The 27585-nt window shown below is 39.4% G+C and overlaps 1 protein-coding gene across 1 annotated transcript; it reads left to right on the top strand.

Moving 5' to 3' along the window:
* The first annotated feature begins 664 nt into the window (after positions 1–664).
* LOC131231523 (potassium transporter 5-like) lies at positions 665–14156 on the top strand. The gene is made up of 9 exons (XM_058227743.1): positions 665–710; positions 1044–1206; positions 6289–6520; positions 7396–7644; positions 8039–8089; positions 9400–9660; positions 11201–11368; positions 11466–11720; positions 12744–14156. The coding sequence occupies exons 2-9, from the start codon at positions 1048–1050 to the stop codon at positions 13724–13726; spliced, it is 2358 nt and encodes a 785-aa protein (XP_058083726.1). The 5' UTR covers positions 665–710; positions 1044–1047; the 3' UTR covers positions 13727–14156.
* The last annotated feature ends 13429 nt before the right edge of the window (positions 14157–27585 follow it).

Raw genomic sequence — 27585 nt, 5'->3', positions numbered from 1 at the left:
ACAGGAACTTCATGTTTACGGTACTCGAATTGCCTGGTGTATCACGAACCACGGATGTCCATACTGGTCGATTAATTCTAGAAAATCTATGTGGGCCCACTATGACGTATGTGTTTTATCCACTTCGTCCATTCATTTTTCCGGTTCATTTTAGGATATGGTCTGAAAAAATGATGCAGATGTAAAGCTCAAGTACGCCACACGACGGGAGAGAGTGGGGATTGAACAACCACCGTTGAAAACTTTTGGTGACCACAGAAATTTTGGATCAAGCTGATATTTATGTTTTTTCTTCATCCAAATTTATTTTACTTTAAGAACACGTTAGATGCAAATAAAAATCTTGTTGGGCCCCAGGAAGGTTTCAACGATGGGGGTCACTATCCCACTGTTTCCTACGGTGTGGTCCACTTGAGCTTTAAATCTGACTTATTTTTTATAACATGGACTAAAATGAACTGTAAAAATTTATTAACGGCGTGGATAAACTAAATACACTATGGTGGGACCCACAGAGCCTTTACAGCACGGACGATGCCGTTGCTGTACGCTACGCAACGCAATCTGAGTCTAGCACGGGCAATTCGCGTCCAAGTCGCGTCCCTCCCTTTCCCTATAAATAGAAATCCAGAGGTTTTGAAGAGAGAAGCTCAGGTACGAAAAACCGTAAGATATTCTTCCTCTCGATTCCTCGACACAAGCTTTTTGCGGTATTTTCACACAAATCCGTTGAAAATCACGTTCGAAATTGCATGAATAATCCATCATCTTTTCTTTTCTTTTTTTTTTCTTTTTTCTTTTTTCTTTTAAAAAGAGGCTTTTTCAATGGATTTTAGTGAATTTTCAGTGGATTTCGATGTTTGGAACTCTTAACTTTATAGGATTTCAGTGTATTTTGATGCTTGAAACTGCAACCCTTGTTTTTAGTCGATGGTGAAAGAGAAAGTAACAAGTTTTTTTTTTTTTTACTTAGCAAGTAAGAGGCGCTAATGCAATCTCTCTCTCTCTCTCTCTCTCTCTCTCTCTCTCTCTCTCTCTAACAGGAAGATGTCGAACGACGCGGATGGAGTGTCCGAAGATGTGAAGGAAGAGATGGAAATTCCATCAACGGGATTGAAAGAGAGGAAACTCTCGCGAGAGAAGTTGCGTAGATACGATTCTTGGGACGTGGAAGCAGCTACATACTCTCGGGGCCATGGCTCCAAGGTTTGTCTCTCTCTAATATCCAATCTGATCATCATGTATATCCCCTCACGTTCTATCTGGTAGAAAAAAATCAGTAGGACCCAAAACTCAGGTGGGCCACACCACACGGAGAAGTTCGGTTAGGTATGCCCGCCGTTAAATATTTCCATATTGTGTGTGGGGCCTATCGGGCATTTACTTGCCACGCAGTCCATTCAGAAGATGCGGCCAACCAGGATATACGGACACCCCAATACTATTGTGAGGCCCACATTATGGTTTTTTATTTGGCATGATTTTAGGTGGTGTGGTCCACCTTGATTTCATATCGGCCTGGTTTTTGGCTGGAGAGTAGAGGATGTGGGTGTCCATATGATAAACGGCTTAGATGTTATACCTACATCATTGGGACATCTCAACATGTCGGCTAAATGAATTCTATAGTTGTTGATGGAGAATAGCCGAAGAATCCCACTTCTTGGACAATCTCAACCATCTGATTTTTCCCGTTGAATTTGGACTTTCCATTCATTACCAATGATTTGGACGGCTAGGATCATTGGATCGGTGCACTTTTACCATATGCTCCATCCTCACTGGGCCCCACAAAATGGACAGTGTATATCTACATACATGTACGCCAGCGAATTTTTCGGCATTGGTGTTATGCGTGTATCTCGAAACGGTAGAGTCAACGAATCTTGAATGGCATTTTTGTAATTTTCTGCATTTTAGAAAAATTAGAAGTGTGAGTAATTTTTAGATGGTCAAGATTACTTGGTCACCGAAATTGTCGAGATACTCGTGGCCCACAAATTGGATGGTCTGGATGATGGAACGTAAGTGCCGAACGTGTCATTTAAGGGTGATGAGTCACCACCGTTTTCAAAATGGTGGTTAACTGTCACAGTAGTCTTTTTCGTTCTTGTGAAAAATACGCGTCTTACGCGTCTTACTAAAAATACGGATTCGCATTAAACTTCTTCACGTTTCTTCCGACGCAGATTGCATCCTACCCCCGCCCGGACAGTAATCCGTCCGGGCAGGGTTCTGTGGGGCCCACCGTGATGTAAGTGTTTTATCCACGCCGTTCAACAATTTTTTTTTCAGATCATTTTAAGAAATGAACCAAAACATGAGGTAGATCCAAGCTTAAGTGGACCACAAAATGGGGATTGAACGTCCACCATTAAAAACTTCCTGGGAGCTAGAGAAGTTTCGGATGAATCTTATATTTGTGTTTTCACTTCATCCACGTCTACATGACCTTATGAATAGGTTGGATGGAAAAAAAACATCACTTTCGCACTTAGAAAGGTTTCAACTGTGAGTGTCATTATCAGTGCAGCTTCCTTTGGTGTGGTCCACTGGAGAGGTGGACCTTCCTCATTCGTAAAATTAAATATTAAAATGATCTGATAAAAGCAGTGAACGTCGTGGATAAAATACTTACATCAAGATGGGCTCCACAAATCTCTGCCCGGACGGATTACCGTCCGGGCGGGGGTAGGACCCAACCGCGTCCCGTTTCTTCACGGAGGTTTGCAAAGAGTACATCTCAACCTATTTCAATAGGGTAAATCTGTACCTTAGCAGCTGTATTGGAGTATTTTTTTCAATGATCCAAACCGTTTATGTCATGGGCCAGTCCGTGGATGGAAAATATACGAAAAAAAAAAATCAGATTGAAATACTTCAACCCCTTGATTATCAAAGGATAATGATACGGTCCATGTTCAAAGCAAAAGGCGATGAGTCACCACCGTTTTCGAGGGACGCGCATTGCATCCTACCCCGCCCTGATGTATTGATATTATCCACACTGTCCATTCATTTTTTCGTATCATTTTATGATATAAGACCAAAAATGAGATAAATCCAAGGCTCAGCTGGACCACACCACAGGAACCGGCGGTGGTATTTATCCTCACTGTTGAAACTTTTCTAGGGCCCACCGTAATGTTTATTTGCCATCCAACCTATTCATATAGTTAGATAGACTTGTATGAAGAGAAACACAAATATTAGCTCCATCCATAACTTCCTTCTGTGGTCCTAGAAATGTTCAACGGTAAGAGTTTAATTTCATTGTGTAGTCGATTTGACCACCCTTGATCTACATCATTTTTAGTCTTATATCCTAAAATGATACAAAAAAATGGATGGACGGTGTGGATAAGATTTACATCACGGTGTCCACTCAATCCGCATCCGTTTTCAAAGTGGTGGTTAACTATCACAAGAGTCTTCTTCATTAGTGTTTTTTACGCGTTTGACTAATAATAGCGAGCGATTCGCATTAAACGTCTTCACGTTTCTTCGCTGAGGTTTGGAAAGAGTACATCCCAACCTATTTCAATAGGGTAAGTTTACACTTTAGCAGCTGGATTGGAGTCTTTTTTCTTCTTTTTTTTTCAATGATCCAAACCGTTTATGTCATGGGCCAGTCCGTGGATGGGAAAAATTCGAAAACGAAACTCAGATTGAAATAATTCAACCCTTTGATTATTCAAAGGATAACGATACGGTCCTCGTTCAAAGCAACAGTGTGAAATGATCAAAGGTTGAAACATTCCAATCCAAATTTGAGGGCATCACATAAACGGTTTCGATCACGAAAGATGTATCTTGAGTGATTTTGTTGCCGAGATATTGAAAATATCGTGATATTCTCGCGGAAAGTAACAAAAATATACTATTGCAGTAACATCGCGATATTTTCAAAATATCGGCAGGTTTCAATTTTTCAGATTTTATTGCGGAAATATTCCAATATTGACGTGAAAATTATTTAAAATTTTAATAATTAATTAATAACTATATATTTAAAACAATCTAATATTTTCAAAATATCGGCATGTTTCAATTTTTCAGATTTTATTGCGGAAATATCCCAATATTAACGTAAAAATTATTCAAATTTTTAACAATTAATTAATAACTATATATTTAAAACAATCTACTAATCTATAATATTTTTTATTTTTTATTTTTTTATTTATAGTGAGATTTTCTATATTTAAAACAATCTACTAATTTATGATATATATATTTTTTAATTTTTATCAGGATTTTTTCCAAATGGCCACCCATACCTTTTCAGCTATGGACCGAAAAGTAAAGTTGGGCATTGAATCGAGTTGGACCGAGTTAGGGTTGACCCGACTCAATTCGATTTTGAAATAGGCTTGACCCAAGCTAGACTCGACTTGGTACTGAGTCTAACTTGCTTGAACCGATCTTAGTCCAGGTCTAGCATGGACTAATCTAGATAGAGTTGACCCGATAAAAAATACTCAATCAGTTTGAGTTGACACCAATTCGAGTCCAGAGATAAGGGAGGGAGAGAGAGAGAGAGAGAGAGAGAGAGAGAGAGAGAGAGAGGAGGGTGGTGATGGTGGTGGGTGGCTGCTGAGTTTGGAAGAGGAGAGAGAGAGAGAGAGAGAGAGAGAGAGAGAGAGAGAGAGAGAGAGAGGCGATGGTGGCAGGTGGTTGTCTGGCTTGGAAGAGGAGGATGAGGGAGGAAGAGAGATTGGGATTGGGTCGAGGTGGGTTCGGGGTCGGTGTATAGGGTTAGAGATACTTAAAAATTAAGGTTTTTTATTTTATATATACCCGAATCTGAGTCTAGTAGGTTTCGGATCGAGTTGGATATGACCGGATTGAGTTTCGGGTCGAGTTACTAGGTAACTTGAACTCGACTCGGTTTGAGTTTGGATTGGGCGAAACCTACTCAGTTCGGACTGACTCACCCATTCAGTTCAAGTCGAGTCTTCCGGTGCCCAGTTCTACTAAAAACCACCAGCTTTTAAATTATTTCCTAAATCTTATCCAGCCGTTCAAGGTTCAATCAGTTTCATCAAATCAACGCATTAACATCGTGAAAGCATTTATTCCCTTCTCAACCCTCTTGCTCCACATATCCATTAGCATTACATTGCATTTTATCTTTTTTATCTCATCTAATTAGCGTGCGTATGCTCTGAGGCTTGCCGGTGTAGTCCGATTTTGCCCACTAGCAACATTAGCCAATTAGCCATTGTTTTGACATATACATTGCATTTTATCGTCTTATCATATCCGACTGGCAGGTGTATGCTCTGAGGCATATGCTATATGGCATGTCAATGTAATAGGAGAAGGGTATACCAAAAACCTGAGTCAGTTGGCCATCGTTTTATCATAAGTATCAATATATAATCAAACATCACATACATACATATTTTTCACCCTCCACTCGATCGTTTCGAACGAATGCTCTACAACTTGCCGATGTAATTAATTTGATACTACCTATCAGAAATTTAGATTGGTCAATCATCACTACCATTATATCGCATTATATTATTTGCACATGAGAATTAGTCTTATTCTTTAGAAATTAATAAGATTTTGTAAAGTAAAGACCGTATGTTCATACGAGTAGGTGCCTAACGTATTCCCTCTCTATAACTGCGGTCCTTTACTGAGAATTTCTATAACGTAAACTCACGAATCATGTAAGGGTTAATGATCTTTGAGTTCTCAATCCTAAGTCCTTTTACAGGGTCTCATCAAATGTAAGAACATAAAAATTAAATACACTTTTATCCGAAATGAAAGTCTTCGAGCAAGACAACCAGTGAAAAGAAAAGAGCAGATTGCCCTCCAATGTCTACACTCGGGTTACACCATTTTCCTAAATTTCTATCTTTCATTGTGCAAAATTTTTCCTGGGACACATGGCACACTTGTATAAGATCCAGGACCCTCATCCAACAGCCACCATCAGGGACCATGGAACAAAGATCGCGCTGATCAGATGATTGCAACAGTTAGCTGCTTTAAGAAAAGTGTAAATAAATGACCACCGTCCATTTTTAGACCCTACGCCAATCAAGCTGCCAGGATTGTCTGATCATCCTGATGTCCAAGCCGTGGCCCCTGTGTGGGCCAATCCACCATTAATCAAGCTTGATCTTGTACACATCTCTTATCTCTCTATGTGACCATTAGAAATGTTGTCAAGCACAAGTGCTCCACACGTGTATACGTCAACATGCGTGTGGGAGATCTGGAACCTTCATCGAGCGTACTGATCAGTCACTTATGAAATTCATGCAGAACGTTGCTTGGGCGACGATCCTACATCTAGCCTTCCAGAGCATTGGAATTGTATACGGTGATATCGGCACTTCTCCATTATACGTGTTCCCAAGCGCCTTCGCCAACACTAACGGAATCCAGCACAACGATGATATCTTGGGTGTGCTGTCCTTGATCTTCTATACCATCACTTTGCTTCCATTAATCAAGTATGTCTTCATCGTCCTCCATGCCAACGACAACGGGGATGGTAAGATCTCATTTATTATTCATGCTTCGTATATGTAAGGTGATCATGGCCATTGATCTGGTGGGCCACGTCTTAGATAGGACATGACCCAATACTCGTCGCTATTTGACTATCCTAACCATCAGAGACGCAGAAAATCAGTTGGGGGACCATTGGTTAGATCCTTACCATGATCTGATCACCTTGGTTTATGAGTCACGGTCCATCAACATGATGGTCCACAAGATTAGTTATTTCCCCAGGCTGGATCACTCATCAGGTGAGCCAACTGCTAGGAAAAGGAGGGGGCCGCTAGATGAGTGGATCCCTGTGTGGCCCACATTGACGTATGTTACTTACATCCAATCCGTCCATACGTTTTGAAAGAACATTTTAGTGCATTATCCCAGAAATGAATCAGATCAAAATCTTAGGTAGACCACACCATAAGACACCGTGGTGATTGAATACCCACCATTAAAAACATATAGGGGAACACCGGAATGTTTATTTGTCATCCAACCTGTTAATAAGGTCACAAATACATGTACGAGTGGACCACAAAAATATCAGGTTGATCCAAAACTTTCGTTGTCCACAAAAAGTTTTTAATAGATCAATCACCACTATTTCCTGTGGTGTGGTACAGCTGAGATTTGCATCTGCTTCATTTTTGAGATAAAACCCTAAAATGATCCATCAAAACGGATGGACAGAGTGGATGTAAGCCACATAAATCAAGGTGGGCCCCACAGTCAGTGATCCACCGAAGCCGCACGGGAAATGGTTAAGCTATACATGTATGGCCCACCTGAAATGTGTGGCCCACTTGGTCCTCTTCCTGGTTTTCTTCACATCTGAAGAAGATCTAACGTTGGATTTTGTACTGATCATAGGTGGGACATTCGCATTGTATTCGCTGATCTGCCGTTATGTTAAGGTCAGTCTAATTCCAAGCCAGCAAGCTGAAGATAGAGAAGTTTCGAATTTCCGTCTTGAATTGCCGAGCAATCGTCTTCGCCGAGCATCAAAGCTGAAATCTACGTTGGAGAAGAGCCCATTCGCGAAATATCTTCTACTATTCGTCACCATGCTTGGAACTTCTATGGTGATTGGCGATGGAATCCTCACTCCATGCATCTCAGGTCTTTTCTTCTTTCACTGTTTTTCTGATGATCCAAATGTTACACCGATAGGATGGTGTTATACAAATGTTGCATTGTGGATCATTCTAGTTGAAATATCTCTACAATCGGATGATTTTCACGTCCAATCTTTAACTCAAAAAATGACGGTAGAAATGCATATATAGATCCTCCTACTAGACTAGCAGGATCTAACCATCCACTTGGTTTGAAACAGTAATCAATTCGGTTTTGACAGATCAACGGTTCAGATCATTCCTATTTCGTTCCACATATCCAGTTTTAATAACCAAATAAGGAAATCGGTGGCCCACTTGTATCATCATCATCATCATCAATGGTAAGGTTTTGGGTTCTTTGCTGACGTTGGATTGTTTTGAAATTTTGGTGGTAGTGTTATCTTCGGTGGGAGGGATAAAGGAAGCTACAAGTGCAATGACTGAAGGTATGCATTATCTTCTGTACTCTCTCAGTGTCCATGTCCACACCTACTACTGACTCTTTGATCATAGTCAGTGCCATGACTATGGTATTTTTCTCTTATTTTTTCATCAAGATTCACCACGTAGACAAGATCTGAACCGATCATCGAACAATATGGTATAGCTTTGATGAGGCGGACCCCAAAAAATGCACTGATCGGACAATCCTATCCATTATATCAAATGACTTTTGGAGGGGGAGAAATGCAATGGTTATTAAGAAAAAAGTCCACTTTCTTCCTAAATAATCCTCCAATCCGAGGGTTAAGATAGTCCAATCTGTTTGAGTTTTTTGGAGATGGCCTATCCGAGTTAGGGCCCATCTGATGATCATTTTGGATCTGGTAGACATTTGAAACGTGGATGAGAACAAGTTAGCTGATAAGATAAGGAGAGTAACAAACATTTTTTTATCATGAAATATCACAAGAGAAATGGCCAATTTTTTAGGGTGCGTTTTGTTGCCCCTGTCATGGTATTTCATGATTGATTAGTCTGATTAATAATGAGATATCAAGATATTTGGTAAAACCAAACGCACCCTAAAAAATAAGGCCCATTTCATCCAATCCAAGGGTTAGAAATGTTCACTAAGCACAAATTGTGGGACATGACTCGAGTTGGGCACGGGACGACTCAACTCATTAAACTCGTTCACACCTTCACCAGACCAAGTGGGTGAGTCGATCCGAACTGAGTAAACTTCGTCCAATCTGAACTCAAATCAAGTGTAGTTCAGGTCTCCCAATAACTCAACTCACCCAAAATCCAACTTAGTATTGACTCGACTCAATCTGAAACCCAACTAGCCCGCGCTTGCGCACACACCACCTTATCATGTGAGTACCCATCCACACCTTTGCACACATATCATGGGCTCATAATCTAAACAGTCCACATGATGCAACACCCCTTGAAACCTCACAAGCCCAACTTTCAGCCCGATACAAAACTTTGGTGGGCCATGGCAAAAGTACACCTAGGGTCTAAGTTGTGATCTGACCCGACATGGTGCCGACCCAGTACTTGTGATTAGTCCAGGCCAGACCCAGACTCGTATCAGGTCTGGCATGTTGGACATGCCAAGTCGGGTTGAGTTCAGGTAAGGTCTATTTCAAAACTGGGTCGAGTCAGGTTAGCACTAACTCGGTCCAACTCGACTCAATGCCCAACTCTAGACATGACCCAGCCAAGGTAGGACTCACATCATGCTTGGTTATAATCTTTTAATATAAGTCAAATCACTGAATTCTTCTTCTTAATTTTCTTTTAGGAAGGATTGTATGGATATCAGTCGGCATCTTGATCTGTCTATTCTTAGTTCAGAGATTTGGAACTGATAAGGTGGGCTACAGCTTCGCGCCTATCATCATCGTGTGGTTCCTAATGATAGGTGGCATCGGCATTTACAACTTTGCCAAATACGATCCGTCCGTTGTCAAAGCTCTCAATCCAAAATGCATCATTGATTATTTCAGGAGAAACAAGAAAGATGCTTGGGTTTCTCTCGGTGGCACCGTACTCGCCATCACCGGTTAGTTAAATCCCTCTCGAATATACACATTTACGTTTGCTTACAAGAGAATTTGCACGAGTGTGAGGGAAATCTTGAGGTGAAAAGAGCCGATCTGCAACACACTTTCTAGCTTTGGCACATGTGGTCAATTCATTAGGTGGGGTACACTGGGAACATATTTGGACCCAAAATTTAAGGATGCTCCACTCATCAGGTGGGGCATATGTACAGCTGGGCATCAAGTCGAGTAGGACCGAGTTAAGGTTGACCCAACTCGATCCAGTTTTGAAATAGGCCTAACCCGAACTTGACCCGAATCAGTACCGAGTCCATCATGCCTGACCCGATCCAAGTCCAAGTCTAGCCTGGACTACTCTGGACCAAGTCCGGCCCGGTAAACAAGTACCGATTCAGGTGTAGCAAGTATCCATGGGAGGAAATTACGACCCAAAACCTAGATTCAATCGTCAGACTTGCAGCCTCTTCATCAGCTACATGGCATCTTAGATTTGAAACGTCATATCTGAGTCTTTTTTAATATATATGTATGAGTCGAAGCTTCGAATCAAATTGAGTCAGCACCGAGTTGGATTTTGGGTCGAGTTGAGTTACTGGGTGACTCGAACTCGACTCGGTTTTATTTCAAGTTTGCCGAGTCAAGTCGTCCTGTGCCCAGCTCTAAGCATATGTATATCTAGAATATAAAAGTAATAGACCATAAATCATATTTCATACTAGTTTTCTGTCTTAATTAGGCAAAAAAATAAAAAAAATAAAAAAATTTCATACATTCTCTTTCTTTTATCACCTTCCCTCAAATCCAAATTCGTTGCATGCTTATTTCTAAAAAATAATGAAAATAATCATATCTTTGCATATTGGTAGGATTGGTCCAGATGGCTGTCCACTATTTTGTAACGGTCCGAATTAAAAATGATCATATATTGACGGTATGATTGGTCTAAATCGCTGTCCACCATTTTGGAACGGTCCAAATCGCTGTCAACATATTCTTGAACAACCTAGCCTAAATCATTATCCACCATCTCGGAATGGTTCAGGTAATTGTCCAAATCCTTTGAATGCTCTAAAGAGCTGTCCATCTACTTTTGAAAGATCCAAATCACTGACCACCATCTAAATTGTGGTCCACCATCTTGGAACGGTCCAGATCATTGTCCATGTACTTTTAAACGGTTTAGAATGCTATCCACTAACTTTTGAAATATCCAAATCATTGATAGCTAGTGTTTAACAATCTAGATTTCTGTCCATCATTTTGAAACAGTCTAACTCACTATCTATGAGCTTTTGAATGGTCCAAATCACTATCCATAACATATCACTTTATAAAAGTATTTTTGTCACTTTCAGAAATAAACCACCAGCCTTATATAAAACATCAAGTGGTAAAATAAAAAGACTCATTTCAAACAAATAGAGTCTAGATTCACCTGATTTTTGAGCCAAGGCATGTTAATGTGGGACCCCCATGAGATGAACTACAGCATGATAGTTTCACAAGTATACATGCACTTACAATAAACTTATGCAACAGGAACTGAAGCAATGTTTGCCGACCTTGGGCACTTCACAGTCCGTTCCATACAAATAAGCATGTGCTCAGTAACATTCCCATCTGTCGTTTTAGCATATATGGGCCAAGCATCATATCTTCGTCTGCACAACGGCGACGTTGGAGAAGCCTTCTATCGGTCCATACCAGGTGATGGAAGAAGCCCTTGAACATGCTATAGTTTCATGTTTGAAATTGAACAAACACTTGATTTTGGATCACTAACATGCAACTTTTCATGGTGCAGATCATTTATATTGGCCCATGTTTGTGGTGGCCGTCTTAGCGTCAATCATCGCCAGTCAGGCCATGATCTCCGGCACCTTCTCCATCATCCAACAGTCCCTATCACTCGGCTGCTTCCCTCTAGTTAAGATCGTCCATACGTCCTCCAAGTATGAGGGCCAGGTTTACATACCTGAGGTCAATTACCTTCTCATGTTCGCATGCATCGCAGTTACTGCCGGATTCAAGACGACGGTGAAGATCGGCAATGCATACGGTATTAGCCCCATTACAACCCATACACCTAGCAATGGGCCAAAGTGGCCCATTAGGTTTCTGGTCCTGACCTATCATGGGCCAAGATTTGGTCCTGGTTTAGTCCACCTGTTGGGCCCATGGCTAAATTTCTAGCCCAAGTAGTATACTTGCCAAGCTGGGCTGGGTTTGACGAGGTGGGATGGCTGATCGAGACCATTAATCTATTGACTCCCATCTATGGATGGCCACAATTAAAGGTCATTCCAGTCATATTATCCTCAACATACCAAATATGTCCCATAAATTAACAGTAAAAATGAAAATGGCCAACTTCAACATTTGAAAATTGATGGCTACGATCATTTTGACGTCGGGATGGATATGACGAGGATAAATTGATTGTTGATAAAATCGAATTTACAGCCCTTTAAATACTGATACTAAGCATATGAAGAAGTTTCAGAATCAAACTCTTAAAATTCCTGAGTTACTGTAAATAGAAAACTTATTATGTATAGCCAATTATGATTCTTACTAGACTTCATGGTTTTCGGCTAAAAATAGTAAGTGTCCCATTTGGCCTAACCACATTATTAGCCTAAATTTTTAAGCCCTTTTTATGTTGTACACAACTCCTAAACCTCAAAGGATCAAGATTTATGATCGAACTAAAACTTATTATAATATTAAAAATGAAATTAATAAGAACTTTTATATTGACCTAAAAATAATAAAAATGAAATTCAACCATCGATTTGATGAATTCTCGCAAATTCAGCATAGGCAACCTGGTATAGCGGGGTACTGTAAGTCCAATAACTCATTCTGGTTTGCGAGATATGCTTCTGTTAGGATTTTGATAGTTCTATCAGCCGTCTCCGGTCCATCTTGGACATGAAAGTGTCTGTGACCCGCTCGTGACATTTGTTCCGAGTACTTTTCTAGAGTTGGTCATCTAGACGGTGACCCATGAATGGGCGGATCAGATCCAAGTGGGCCGTATGCATTAATCTTGATGAATTGGTATCCATTATGCATGCAGGGATTGCTGTCGTGTTCGTGATGACTTTAACATCTGCAATGCTGGTGCTGATAATGGTAATGATATGGAAGACCCACATCATCTTCGTGATCTTATACATCCTGATCATCGGCTCTGTCGAACTACTCTACCTCAGCTCCGTCCTTTACAAATTCGATCAAGGAGGCTACCTCCCGCTAGCCTTCGCTGCATTCCTTGTATTCGTAATGTGTGTATGGAACTATGTATACCGAAAGAAGTACAGCTACGAGCTCCAAAACAAGGTCTCGCCAGACAAGATACAGGAGATAGCTACCGACCCCAGCTTCCGCCGCTTGCCAGGGATTGCACTATTCTACTCTGAGCTCGTCCAAGGGATCCCGCCCATCTTCAAGCAATATATCGCCAATGTGCCAGCATTGCATTCTGTGCTAGTGTTTGTATCAGTCAAGTCGCTCCCTATAAGCAAGGTCTTGCCTGATGAACGGTTCCTGTTTCGCCGCGTGGGCCAGGGCGAGCTAGCTGTGTTCAGGTGCGTGGTGCGGTATGGGTACAAGGACACACAGAACGAGTATGAATCTTTTGAGGCTGCATTGGTGGACCGGCTGAAGGAGTTCATCAGAGATGAGATGAGGGCCCCACCAATGGCAGTGGCTCACCATGGTGGGGAGAATGGTGGTGTAACACCAATGGTGGTGGGGCAACATGATGAGGAGAATGGTAGTGCAACACCAATGGTGGGCGATGATGGTATAATGGAGGGAGGAGACGCAGAGGAAGAGAAGAAGAGATTGGTGGAGTTTGTGGAGAGAGAGATGAATGAAGGAGTAGTGCATTTGCTAGGAGAGAGTGAGGTGGTAGCAAGAAGAGGGAGTGGTATTGGGAGGAGGGTTTTGATTGACTATGCTTACAATGCCCTAAGAAGGAATCTGAGGCAAAGGGATGAAGTTTTTGAGATTCCTCACAAGCGTTTGTTGAAGGTAGGAATGACATATGAGCTTTAGAAAGAAGATTTAAATGAGTGGTTCCCCATGATCTGGGCCGTTCCTTAAATGGGTCCCTCCATGAACGTGCCGTGGCCTGAAAACTAGTCTAGTTTGCTAATCAAGCGGGCCACAACTGCATCAGTCGAACTTGCGTTGCATGGCCTTCATGGTCAGTTGGACGGACTGATATTTTGAGCCATGGCACATTTCGTGTAGACCCCACCTAATGGATAGCAAAGATCTTGTGAGTGAATCATTTATCCAAACTTGACTTGTGTGAATCTGTTTTAGCATTTTCTCAAAAGATAAAATAAGTCTAGAATCTTATATATACAGATGGAAGAATAAAAACTTGTATAAAATAGCTGCAATTTAAAGATATGTTAGTTGTGAGTAAATATATGAAATACGAGGATTTGATGATTCTCAACCGTGTTATCGTGGTGTATTTTATTCCCATCTAGACAATTTAGATATGTTCTGTTACTGATGTGATTTTTGGAGTTTGATAAGCTGGCCACCTTAGTCAATGGCCCATATATCTGGTATAGATGCTGCATGCATCCTTTGTGGCTTTCAAGGGCCGAATCATGTTTGGAACAGAGAGAGCTCGAGAACTAGGCTTTTGCATAATAGTTTGGCCCATGGCCCATCTTTTTTCTTATTTATTTTTTATTTTTTATTTTTCTATTTTTAGGAAGTAATATTATATATTCTGAGAAGAAAATTTACAGGCAACTTACATTTTGGGGAGGCCCGTTGCTGTAAAAAAAAGGGGGAAAGTAACCTCTCTCTCTACATAAGGACTACATTTAAGGCTCCCGAACTGATCCAAATCCCTGCGCGGTCGAGGACGAAAATAGACATTCAATCGTAACTTGTCTGACGGGGTAGAGCTACCCATTCGGGCCAGGCCGTCCAGCACTTTGTTTGCCTCTGGCAGAACTCCGAATTTGATCGAACCTTTTCTTGCAATAATAGATATTCCACGGGATTTGCTTGCATGAGGATAATAGAGACACTACCGCTGAAGAGTTACTTTCCACTTCCACCCTTGTGAGCCCACGGTCCAAGCAAAGGTTTAGCCTGTCCCATGGCCCATCTTGGGACTTGCATGTAATGCCTGATCACCTTTTAAAGCCAGGTTTAATTTTAGGTCATTTTAGGCTGACCTGGCTCGGATCAACTTCATGTGTGCTTGTGTCCTGTTCCACGTTCATGCTATTCCATTTATCAGTTGGGCAACACACACATCTTGCACGTAGATATTGATTTTCATTTTTGTTAAATATCTTGATGTTTGCACGTATGCAGCCCACCTGACTAAGGGATGGATTAAGAACATTCACTGAAAATAGAGTTTTCATTAGTTTTTGAGCTGTTGTAGGTTCGCCCAACCATTCTTCGCAGTCCGGCTCAGTACTGTTGCATGAGACCCGTGACGCGACATCAAATTTGACATATGCACATGATACTTTTTCATTGGTTTATACCGGAGATTACTGAAGATCCCCACAACTATGTTACCATGATATTCCTATAATTCCTTGTTACAATCAATTTGCATCAGGCTAGTCTGGCCTAATTAGGCCCGACCTAATTAATGGTCCGGATCAAGTTTTTTTGGCCCAAATTTATAATTGAGAGTGCAGTTTGATTTAGCTCAAGTTGGATGATATGAAAATTTGTTTTACTCAAGTTGGAAATTTATGATTGGGAAAATTCAGCCCATGATACACAGGCCTTTTGGGTTGTATGCGGGTTAACCCAAGACCTCCTTACCTAGTGTACACCAAATATGCAGAATAATAGCACATGGTGAACCGGATAATGTAGTCGATCGACTCTATGTAAGGTGACAGTGTTGTGATGGTGTCAAACATCCAAATCATGCATAAAATGGGCTTTATTATGAAAATGGGACACCCCAAAAAATTAACTAGATCTTAAACTTAAATGTATCACATCATTAGAAATAGAGGGAAATTATGCATAAAAAAACATATGAATCACATATTGCGGGTGTGCCCTACCTGAGTTTTGGAGTGGTATAATTTTCATGATGTCCATTCATCCATGTGGGCCACACATATATAAAAATGTATTGGATGTGTAAAAACAACATGGTGGGGCCCGTTTTTATCACCAAAATCAAGAAATTTGGTTAACATGAAAATGGGTTGGATTCAAGTTGGAAATTCATGTCAGGTAGTTCAACTCATATACCTAGATCCGGTTGTTTATGTGGAATGGGAGCGGATTAGGTGCGGGTCTGCCTCACACAACAAAGTGCCGTCCTGACCGTGAGCTGACCTTGATGTATGTATTGTATCTCCACGCCATCCATCTGTTTTGCGAGGGACATGAGCCAAAAAATGAAGCAGATGTAGATCTCAGGTGTACCACACCATAGGAAACAGTGGTGATAGACCCACCTTTAAAAACTTCCTATGACCCACCTTAATGTTTATTTTCATGTGACGAGGTAAAGCAGACCTCAATGAAAGGAGAAAAACTAATATCAACTTGATCCAGACTTTTGAGGCCGGCCGGCAAAATTTTTTTAATGGTCAATCACCACTGTTTCATGTGGTGTGGTCCACCTGAGATTTGGATCTGAGAGCTAGGAAAACGGATGGACACCTTGGATATACAATACATTCATCAAGGTCAGTCCCACGGTCAGGGACGCACCTAATCCGGTGGGACGTGGAATGATCCCATATAGTCAATTGTATCGTCGTGCAGTCGACTTTATGTGGGCCCATCATGATGTGATTGTGTTAGACATCCAAACCGTTCATAAATGCACCTCATCATGAAAATGGGATGCCCAGAATCAGCTAGATTTAAAACTCAGGTGAGCCACACCATTATGGATGGTGTGAATTCAAACATAAAACCTGCGAATCACATGGTGTGGCCTACCTGAGTGTTTGAATGCCTAATTTTCATGTGTGCCTTCGTGTGGCGCACGTAAGAAATGGGTTGTAGGCGTATAGCCTATACGGTGGGCCCAATACACAGTCCATTAGTGAGCGCCACATCACCACCGTTTCATGTGGTGTGGCCCACCAAAGTTATGGATATGGCTCATTTGTAGGCTTTTAGCCTAGAATTGGTGAACGCAACTGATGGACGTACTGGATTTGCAACATACATCACGATGGTGGCGACTTGGAGCTACCCGAAGGCACTTTGGATAGTGGCCATTCCACTCGTACACACATACATTCTTAAATCATCATATCTAGGGCTGTCAATGGGCTGGGCTGGACCATCCGGCTTTGGGGCATGAACCGCATTGGGCCAGGAGTCTTGGGCTGAAAATTCAGGCCTGTTTCTCAATCTAGCCCGGTTTGGACAGTGTACAACAGCACATCAGCCCATCCTGAGTCTGGCCTAACCTGGTCCATTAGGGTTTGGGAAGGAAAGTTTGCTATATACACAATATGTAAAAAAATCGTATTGACTCCATTGGGTAGCTCATAATTGTTTTATAGCCTGTGATCCACATATGAAAAACTCGGGCTCGTACTTGGGCCGGATTCGGGCTTGGTCGTGGCAAAGAAAATCAGGCTAGGCTTGGGTTGGACTATATTGGCTCGTGGCCGGGCTGGTCTTCGAAAGACCTTAGTCTAACCCTAACCCGGACCTTTGACACCTCTAATTATATTTCAAACCCGGTGCGAATGACAGATGAGCTTGACCTGGGCCATAAGCTTGATACGAGCCAAACCCTAGGCATCTACGGTACATGAACCAGGCTTAAAGGCCGAGTGGCCCGTCCTGAACCATCAACATTTGGCACCGTTAAAAGCAGTGTTTGTCTTGTGCAGGAACTTCTTTAGCTCTCAACCATTCATGTTTATATATATATATATATATATATATATATATATATATATATATATATATATATATATATATATATATATATATCATGTTTATAAATTTATTACAATGAATGTTTCAGCGTATCTGTTTGGTGATTGATGACGAAAGAGAAATTAAAATGGTAGTGATGCATAAAGAAACAAGATTAGTGTGTCTAACCGCTAGTCGTGCCCATCATTCGATGACACTAATAGTTAATATGAGCCGATTGTTGATAGATGTCTTAAATATGTAATTCATCAGTTTGTCGATGACAAGTTCGATGCCATCGAGGAGGGTTCGATGTCATCGAGGTCGGCTTGATGCCATTGAGATTTTTTGAAATAAATTGATTTGGTTGTTGGACACTTTGGTGCCCTTTCTTTATACCATAAAAAACCGTTCAATGTCATCGAAGGTTGTTCGATTCCATTGAAGGCCTAGTTTATATCATCGATAATATCTGGATTTTCATATTTGGTCACTGCAACGTTTAGGTATTTTTTTCGATGCCATCGAAGTGGTTTCGATGTCATCGAATGTTTAGTTTCAATGATATCGAATTTCAATTACATTGAAGTGTATTCAATGTCATCTAACAATTCTGTGCAGATTTGTGAATTTGCAGGATTTGTTTTCAATTTTGATTAGGATTCTCCTAGAGGCTATATATTTAGGTGTAATTGGGATTAAGGGGTATTTAGGGCTGTCTAATTCGTCCCTAGGATTTTAAGGGCTTATAAAGGGATATTCGATGCTTGTTCAAATCGTGTATTCTCTCTATCTCTTGTAATTTCTTTTTTCATAGTATTTTTTGTCGCTTTATGCTGCGGTTTTTTCCTGTAAGAGTTTTTCCATGTTAAATTCGGAGTATTTGCATTGTGCTTGCTTGATGCGATTGGATTACTTCACTTGATTCATCTTTATACACTTTCGCGGTCCCCCCAACACCTATATGAATGTGGTTTGGCTGGTGACCCAACATCAGCTAGCTAATTGGTGTCAAAGTTCCGTAGGCCACACCATGACGTATGTGCTTTATCCATGTCATCTATCCATTTTCCAGCTCATTTTTTTAATGAGGAGCTAAAAAATAAGGTAGATCCAAAGCTTAAATGGACCACACCATAAGAAACTGTGGGGATCGAACGCTTACTGGTGAAAACTTCTTGAGGACCATCATAATGTTTATTTGTCATCCAACCTGTTCATAAAGTCATGTGACCCTGGATGAAGGGAAAACACAAATATTTATCCAAAACTTTTGTGGCCCCAAAGAAGTTTCAATGGTAAACATTCAATCCCCACCAAGGTAGTGTGGTACACTTGAGCTTTGGATTTGCCTATTTTGGACTCTGTGCCCTTGAATGAGCTAGAAAAATGGATGTATGGCTTTGATAAACTACATACATCATGGTGGAGCCATAGACTTTTGACACCAGCTAGCTGGCTGGTGTTGGGGTCACCATCCATACGGAGTCCATCATAGATACTCTAAAACGTGATATACATATATATAGCTTTCAGATGGATTAAGGTTGAAGACCCTAATTCAGGGCTCGTTTGACATCCATATTATGATCTAATAAGAGCCACTGAAATAAGCTTTAATTGTTCGATCTCTTATTTTAAATAATCTTGTTTAGTAAAATAATTTTTTCAAAAAAAAAAAAAACTCTTATTTGAAGTTAGCACATTTGGTAAAATGTTCAAATAAATTTTTTTTTTTAGGGGTAGTATATGCCATTTTAAAAAATTATAATAAGAACAATCCATACAATTGTTTTGGTGGATCTCACCATAGATGGACCGCGCCCCAAATGGTAAAAGAATAGATGGCTACAATTTTCATGTTTTAAGACATTCCGGCTTCCATTATGTTGACCATTAGATGCAGATCGTCCATATATGGAACCCACCTTTGATGTGGACCATCCATCATGTGAGTCAAACTTTCAAAGTGGGCCATCAATCATGTGGGGCCTGTCTTGGATGTGGACCATTCATCATTAGGGACGACCTTTGACATAGACCGTCCATTTTGTGGGGCCTACTTTCAGGTAGGTCATACATCATTTGGGGTCCACCATCAATACTATTGTCCTTTATGTGGGGCCCTTCAATTAATGTCCACTATCCATCACGTGAAGTCGACATGTGATGTGTCCATCATGTGGGCCCCTCTTTCAAAGCGGGTTATCCATCATGTGGGGCTCACATTAATGTCCACCACACATCGTGTAGGGTGTACCTTCTATGTGGATCATTCATCATGTTGGGCTACTTTGGATATAGGTCGTCCATCATGTGAAACCTTGGATGTGGACGGTCCATTAGGTGGCACCCACTTGATGCAAATTGTTCATCATATGGGGCCATAGTTTAATTTCGGCCATCCATCATGTGAGGACCACTCTGTTCATTACGTCGACCCACCTTGATGTGGACCATTCATTATGTGGGGCCTCACCTTCAATATGGGATGTTCATCATGTGGGCCCACCTTTTATGTTAACTATCCATCATGTTAGCCCATCCTCAATGTCCACCATTCATCATGTGGGTCCCACCTTTGATATGGACTATCCATTAGGAGGGGCCCACTTGGTGTGGATGGTCCATTATGTTGGGCCACACTTTGATTGAACTGTGCATTATATTGGCTCATTTTGATATTAATGTGCCAGATTACCATTCAAATGACTTAGGCGTGAATGAAATTGGATAAAGAGCCATTTTCTTTATATTAATTTAGTTCTAAGTGACAAGCTCTCGCCCCTAAATTAATTATTTGTATTCGGTATTTGGGTGACAACTCTTACCGTGTTGATTTACATACTATTGGGCATCATGTTGTACCTTTGAAATTATTGATTTATGAGATATAATGGGTGATAAATATTAATTTAGATCAAGGGACATTGGTGATGAGCTGCAACGACTCACGTGGTCCAAATAATGACTTGTGATATAATGGTGATATTCTAGCTTTCCTAATATGGTGCTTGAATAAGACTTAATAAATATCGGGATAATCATGCATAATAATCGTACTTGGTAATGCTGATGATAAGCCACATTACCTTAGGCTAAGTGTTTTACGAAAAGTGCTGGAGTCGCATGATGAGGGAGTGCTGACATTCTGCAAAATAGGTGTTGAAGTCGCTTATCGATGAAGAGTTGGATTGTGAGGATCATACATCATCTTATCATAACGTTTATGCACTTAATAACTAGATTAGAAAACTGTTTATTTTATTATATTATCATTACATGCACTTGGTTATGTTGATAACATGTGTAACTTAACATTTGTGCATTAAAGGTAACATGCTTAAGAGTATTACTTGTAAAAATATGTATTTGTCGCAAACTTGCTTATAACTTAAATGTCCCGAGTAAAATCTTAGGGATATTTCTTCACTATATTGGCATTTGACACCTTATATTTGACATATACAAATAACTCATGACTAAAACTTGATGGTGGTATGCTCAGGGCGCCCTAATAGATCTCTATATTCTTCCTGCTTGGTGTTGTATTTTCTGTATATGTTGTATTGATTGTGATTTGTATAATTCTCATATGGGTGTACAACACTTTTGGAATTGTACATTTTGAATATTAACCATATATTTCTAACTTTAGTTATCTCTACTTAATATTTGATGTCGTTGATTAAAAGTTATTATAATTATCAATCATGGGTGAATGTTAACTGGACAATACGAGTATGTGTGAACTCGCCCATGTACATTTTTGTTAGGTTCACACTCGGGAACTCGGGATTGGAGTCTTCGTACTCAAGTGCCAAATTTTAGGGTATTACATCTAAAGTAGACATAATGATTGAACCTACTTCTGATAAACCGCTGTCTTAACATAAAAAATTCAAACTCTTTATACCACAACATAGGCGATTGTTTCAGGTTGTACAACGACATTTTTAACTTCTACTCCATGCACCTTGAATCCTTCAGGTTGCTTTATGCAAATCTTCTCTTTTAGATCCCTGTGTAGAAAAGCAGTCTTTCTATCTAACTAATTCTAATTCCAAATTGTATTGGGCAACCAACACTAATATGAATCTGATAAATACCAGCTTCACAACTGGTGCGAATATCTTACTGAAATTGACGCCTTCTTTCTGAGTATAGTCATTCACAACTAGTCTCGTCTTGTACATATTCAGTTTCTTATGGAAAATCCACTTGCACCCAATCATTTTTCGCCTAACGGGTAACTTTACCAGCTCCCACAGTTCATTATTGTACAAGGAATCTATCTCATCATATATCGCTATCATCCACTTATCAACATCTATTTAATCTAATGCTTTTTAAAAGGTACATGGATCTCCCTCATCCATAATTAGGAAAAACACAACATTTGAGTCATCTTGTATCTCATTAATAATTCATAATTTCTCAATGGATTCCTCCTAATAGGTGGTGCAACCACCTCTTCTTGTATCTCTTCTTATGGCTCAACTTCATGAAGTGTTTCACCTCTATCTATTTTAATATCAACAACCAATTTTTTATTTTCTTTTACTCATCATTCCTATACAAAGAACCTTAATCAAATTTGATATCACGACTAAATATGATTTTCCGTGCCTTTCACTCTATCATCATAGCCAACAAAGTGTACTTTTTAGTCATATAGTCTACCCTATCTCTCTCAACTGATAGTACATGAGAGTTAGTATCACAACCAAATATCCATAGCCCTAAGTAGTTAACTTCCTAACCAATACATTTCTCGTTTGAAATTCTGCAATCAATCAATATAGATGGGGAACAATTTACTAATTAGCAAGCCGTGTTAACGGCCTCAACCCATAGCTTCTTATCTAATCCAATCTTACTCAGCATACTTCGAGCTATTTCCAAAAGAGTCTGATTCATACGCTTTGCCACACCATTCTGCTCTAGTGTATGCCTTACTGTGTTATGCCTCACGATCCCCTCGTTCTTACAAAATTTATTAAATTCTTTAAAAGTAAATTATTCATCATTATCGGTCGTCATAACTTTTAATTTTCACCCTAAATATTTTTCAACCATAACATTCCATGACTTAAAAGTGACAAATATATTGGATTTATGTTTTAGGAAATAAACTCAAACTATTCTAGAGAAGTCATCATTGAATGTTATAAATAATAACGGCCCTCCTCTAGAAGCAACGGGCGATGGCCCCCACACATCAGAATGCACATAATCACGTTGTCCTTTAGTAATATGCTTCCCAGTTTAAAATGACAATCTTGATAGTTTACCATATATGCAATGCTCACATACATCTAAATTAAAAATTTTAAAAGCGGGAATTAAACTATGATCAAATAATACCTTCCTGTTGTGCTCGCTCATGTGGCCTAGGCATGCATGTGACACACATGGTAACGTGGATTCTATTACAGACGCTATAGATTCACCCGATACAATGCTCTCAATCAACCTATAAAGGTTTTCATTCATATGTGATTTCATAACAATAAGTGCCCTTTATAAACTTTTACGACACCTTCATACCTGAAAATTTACATCCGAGTGCCTCGAGAGCTCCCAAAAATATCAGATTTTTCTTCAAGTCCAGAATGTGCCTCACATCTATCAGATTATGCTCCACCCCATTGAACATTCTTAAATGGACTGATCCAATTCCAATCATCTTATAGGCAGATCATTGCTCATAAGCATCGGGCCACCCTCATACTCATTGTATGTAATGAACCAATTCTGATGAGAATACATGTGATATGATGCCCTCCTATCTAAAATCCACTTGTTATACAAGTGGATGACCTTAGACATGGACAATATGTCACAACCACTCTTGCTTTCACTAGATTCTATTAAATTTTCCTCTTTTGGCGAATTATCATCTTTTAGAGTTTTGGGATTTGTGTAATTCTTCTTCATATGTCATGTCATACAACAATTTCAATACTTCAACTTCACTTTGCCCTTCAGCTTAGACCTCAATTGCAACTTAGCCCTTTCTCATTCTGACGATCTCTCCTTTACAACTAGTGCACCCGTAGAATTACCTTCCCCACCATTGTTCCTTCTTTACTACTTTAATTGAAGGGCTAATATAATGATGTCAAGGTCCAAGGTATTTCTATCATGGCATAAAGTATCCACCAAATTTTTGTATGAATCCGGAAGGGACATCAATAAGATTAAATCTTTGTCTTCTTCGTCAATCTTCATATCCACACTTGTAAGTTTGCAAACTAGTTTGTTGAAGACACTGATGTGTTCAGAGAGATCCGACCATCCCACCATATTCAGAGTGTAAAACTATCTCTTCAGATATAGACGATTAGAGAGCACTTCGTCATGTAAACGCTCTCCAACTTCACCCACAATCTTGCGGTGGTCGTCTTATTGATGACATTGTAAAGGACTTCATCAGTCAAACACAATTGAATTGTATTAATGATCATCTGATCAAGTTCATCTCAATCCTCTTCTTTTATCGATTTAGGATATTTAGCTTTGCCAAAGAGTATATGAGACTCCCTAAAATGAAGATGCAATTTCTAAAGCTATGTTTTGTGGATGTTTATGTTTAATAGAGCTAGGAAATGGGCGACACTTTATAAAACTCCTTATTATTTTTCTAATATTTAGTGTAACCAAATGTACCCTTTTTATTAAATATTTAGTAAAGGGTTAGCCTTGTCTTCTAAAGAACTTAGCATGAATCAAATATGTTGGTGCATAACAAATGGTTAAATGGAAGAGATCACATGCGGGTGTAGCATGTGATCATTTCATGAAAGGACTGTCTAACATATGCAGCATTTCAAATGAGTGAAAAAATGTAGGCCACACTATGATGATCACCTGATGTGAAGATCCGACCGATCTACTCAACGAGTGGGATAAGTTTTAAAATCAATGGAGGCCAATTGTATGAATCAGTGTACTAATGTGGCCACCCAAATAAGTGAAAATAGCCTAATTTTCATACCAGTTGGCTATTAGGGTGTGTCCCACCTTTTGCACGGATTGGATGTGTTGCAAGTGTGACATGTTGGCCATGCATATTTTGAAAGTTATAAGGTAACTTAATCTAGATCATTGTGCCATGCATATTTTGAAAACACAAGAACTCTTCTCAACACAAAACCAATTAAGTCAACTCGAAATCTTAGATGAGTTTCTGATAAACTTATATGAGTTTTTTTTAAAAAAATTTATAATATTTAGTTAATATTTAAAAAGTTTAAATAATATATAAGTAATGTGTGTGTTTGTGTGATTCAATCAAACACTAGGCCACATAAGAAGGCTCGTATTTGACCGCCTTCTCTAAAGAACCTGGCATGAATCAGATATATGTGATTCAATTAAACACTAGCCTCGTCTTCCAAAGAAACTAGCATGAATCAGATATGTTGGTGGGTAACAAATCGCATGAATCAGATGTGACAGTGGATAACAAATCGCATGAATCAGATGTGTTTGTGTGATTCAATTAAACACTGCCACATAAGTAATGTGTGTGTGTTTGTGTGATTCAATCAAACACTACTGATGGTTATCGCAATTAGGTGATTTTAAAAATGTAAAAGTCAATCCTTTCAAATTGATTTTTTTTTTTTTTATGTTCAAAACTTTTCTTTTTGTATAATGGCGACTATAGTTTAACAATAAAAACAATAGAGAAAAAAAAAAGGATAAATTTTGAAAGTATTCTATTAATGATTTTTATGGTTGACACTCACAATTAGCTTGAGGGATGACAATTTGTTCATTACTTAGTGTATAGTAAGCTTCGTAACAGGACAATTATGATATTCGTGATAGTTATCTAATCATTACTTGATTAGAAACCGGGCTTCGTGGAGGGACGACTGATGGAGGGTGAATCTTTGACAATCTGTTCGGCGCTCAATCAGAATCGAGCTTCATGGCGAGATGATCAGTGAGGTGACTACTTGTTCGCGGTCTTGTCAGGAACTAAGCACATGGAAAGACAGTCGTAATTCGACTATCTATTCATCGTCTAATGTGGACCAAAGTTTATGGTGAGATAGCTGACGAAATCACCTAAAATGTATCAGGAAAGCCTCATAGCTTTTTGTTCAAAACTGAGTGATCTTCCTTACGATCTAATGGGATGTCGTGAATAAATGGTAGAGAGATAAACTACAGAGTAAATGTTAGGGATCTATTCTATGAGCAATAATGGAGCTAAAATAAAATAAAAATAAAAGTGTTCATGGTGACAAGCAATGTAGCATTGAGTTTGATTTTTTTGGTGTCTATTGATCCGTCATTCAGCTCTTTGTAGAGCGTTGTTTGTATAAGCTTTTAGGAGGCACTGGCCTTACGTAGTCTTTGATATCATGAAAGATTTAAACAATCAGTTATGCAAATCTCATGGATTCTCCATATAAGTATAGCTTATTGCATAAAACCACTTGTATAAGAGATATATCCTCACTTATTTGGATCGTGTGTCAACTAGAGTCCTCGTGTCACTAGACTCCTATATAGAAAACTTGCTAAGATCCTCACGTCATATAACTTTATCATTTAAGAGGGTTGTTTTTGGTATGACTAGCATTTAATGCTTAATATATATTTGATTTCATGGGATCTTAGTTCACAGAGAGTTGCTTTTGATAGAACTCTAGCATTTAATGCTTCCACATGTGCACGTCTCTAACTCCCCTTTTGAAGTTCATTTACAACATGTGTGGCATTGCCACGTGGCGTCTTCTACACCGTTTGATCTAGACATGTCAAGCCAGGTGTAGACCTGCCCTCCACATCTCTTTACATTTAGAGAATAAACTCGGAGAATGTGCAGAAACATTGAATGGTTCTTAATAGTTTTTTTTTAAAAAAAATCCAATCGATTATTGGGATGGACGTCTCTTTTGTTGCCCTACAAAATTCTCATTATAAAGCATATCTTAGTCAAATTGGCCATTAAGTCAGTCATTCTAGTCATCATATTGGCCATTATAGTTGGGTTGGCTGCATTACTCATTGTTAGTTGTTGTTTTGATGGCCTTTTAAATTATTTTGATAGCTTTTTTTATTATTTCAATGGCCATTTTCACTATTCGCCGCATGCTCACTATTTACGACCATTTTCACTATTCATCGGTCATTCTGGTTGTCAAATTGGCTATATTAGTCAAGCTGGCCATATTAGTCATCATTGGCCATTGTTTTGATGACCTTTTAAACTATTTTGACACCTTTTTTTATATTATGATGGCCATTTTCACTATTCACCAAGCGTTTCACTATTCATCGATCGTTTTACTATTCCCGACTATTTTTTACTATTCACCAACCGTTTCACTATTATCAACCGTTTTGTTATTCCTGACCATTTTACTATTCCTGATCATTTTTACAATTCACAAACTATTTCTATGAATTTGATAGCCTTTTAGTTTTTTTTTTCTTATTAACCAACTTTACTTTTTCACGGACAATTTTTCCTTTTTATGGGGTGTCAATGACACAAGAGGTTTCCCTTGAGTTATTTAACACATAATAGTAAAGGTGTGGCACCAGAAGTATGAGAGGTTGCTCTCAAGCTCGTTAATGCCGACACAATACTACCCTCAAGGTATGAGTTATGGGGAATCATACTAATTATGTTAGCCGTATAGTCAGTCATTTGTTGTCGTTTCTTAATTGGTTTGAGAAACAATGATCTAATCTAATTAGCCAAGCCTTACTTAAGGCTTAGCCGTTCTTCCGAAGCCTGCATTCACTAGAAGAATAATATTTTAAGTCGATTGTCAAGAAGTGGCATTCTTTTATTAAGAATTTCTAGAAATTCTATCATCTTGTTGACAAAATCAACTTGTATTTTCCACTGTTCTTCCATTTGTCACATGAGAGCATGTATTTTGTCATGTAAGTCATCTAAAAGGTGTATGATGTTCTCTAGTACATTATCGTTAGAGGACCCAGGCTGATGGATTATAGATGTTGGGAGATGATTGGCT

Source organism: Magnolia sinica, chromosome 17, assembly GCF_029962835.1.
Source record: "Magnolia sinica isolate HGM2019 chromosome 17, MsV1, whole genome shotgun sequence".
In the NCBI taxonomy this organism is placed as follows: domain Eukaryota; kingdom Viridiplantae; phylum Streptophyta; class Magnoliopsida; order Magnoliales; family Magnoliaceae; genus Magnolia; species Magnolia sinica.
Note: the sequence above shows the minus strand (reverse complement) of the source record. Positions and strands in the feature narration are given on the sequence as shown.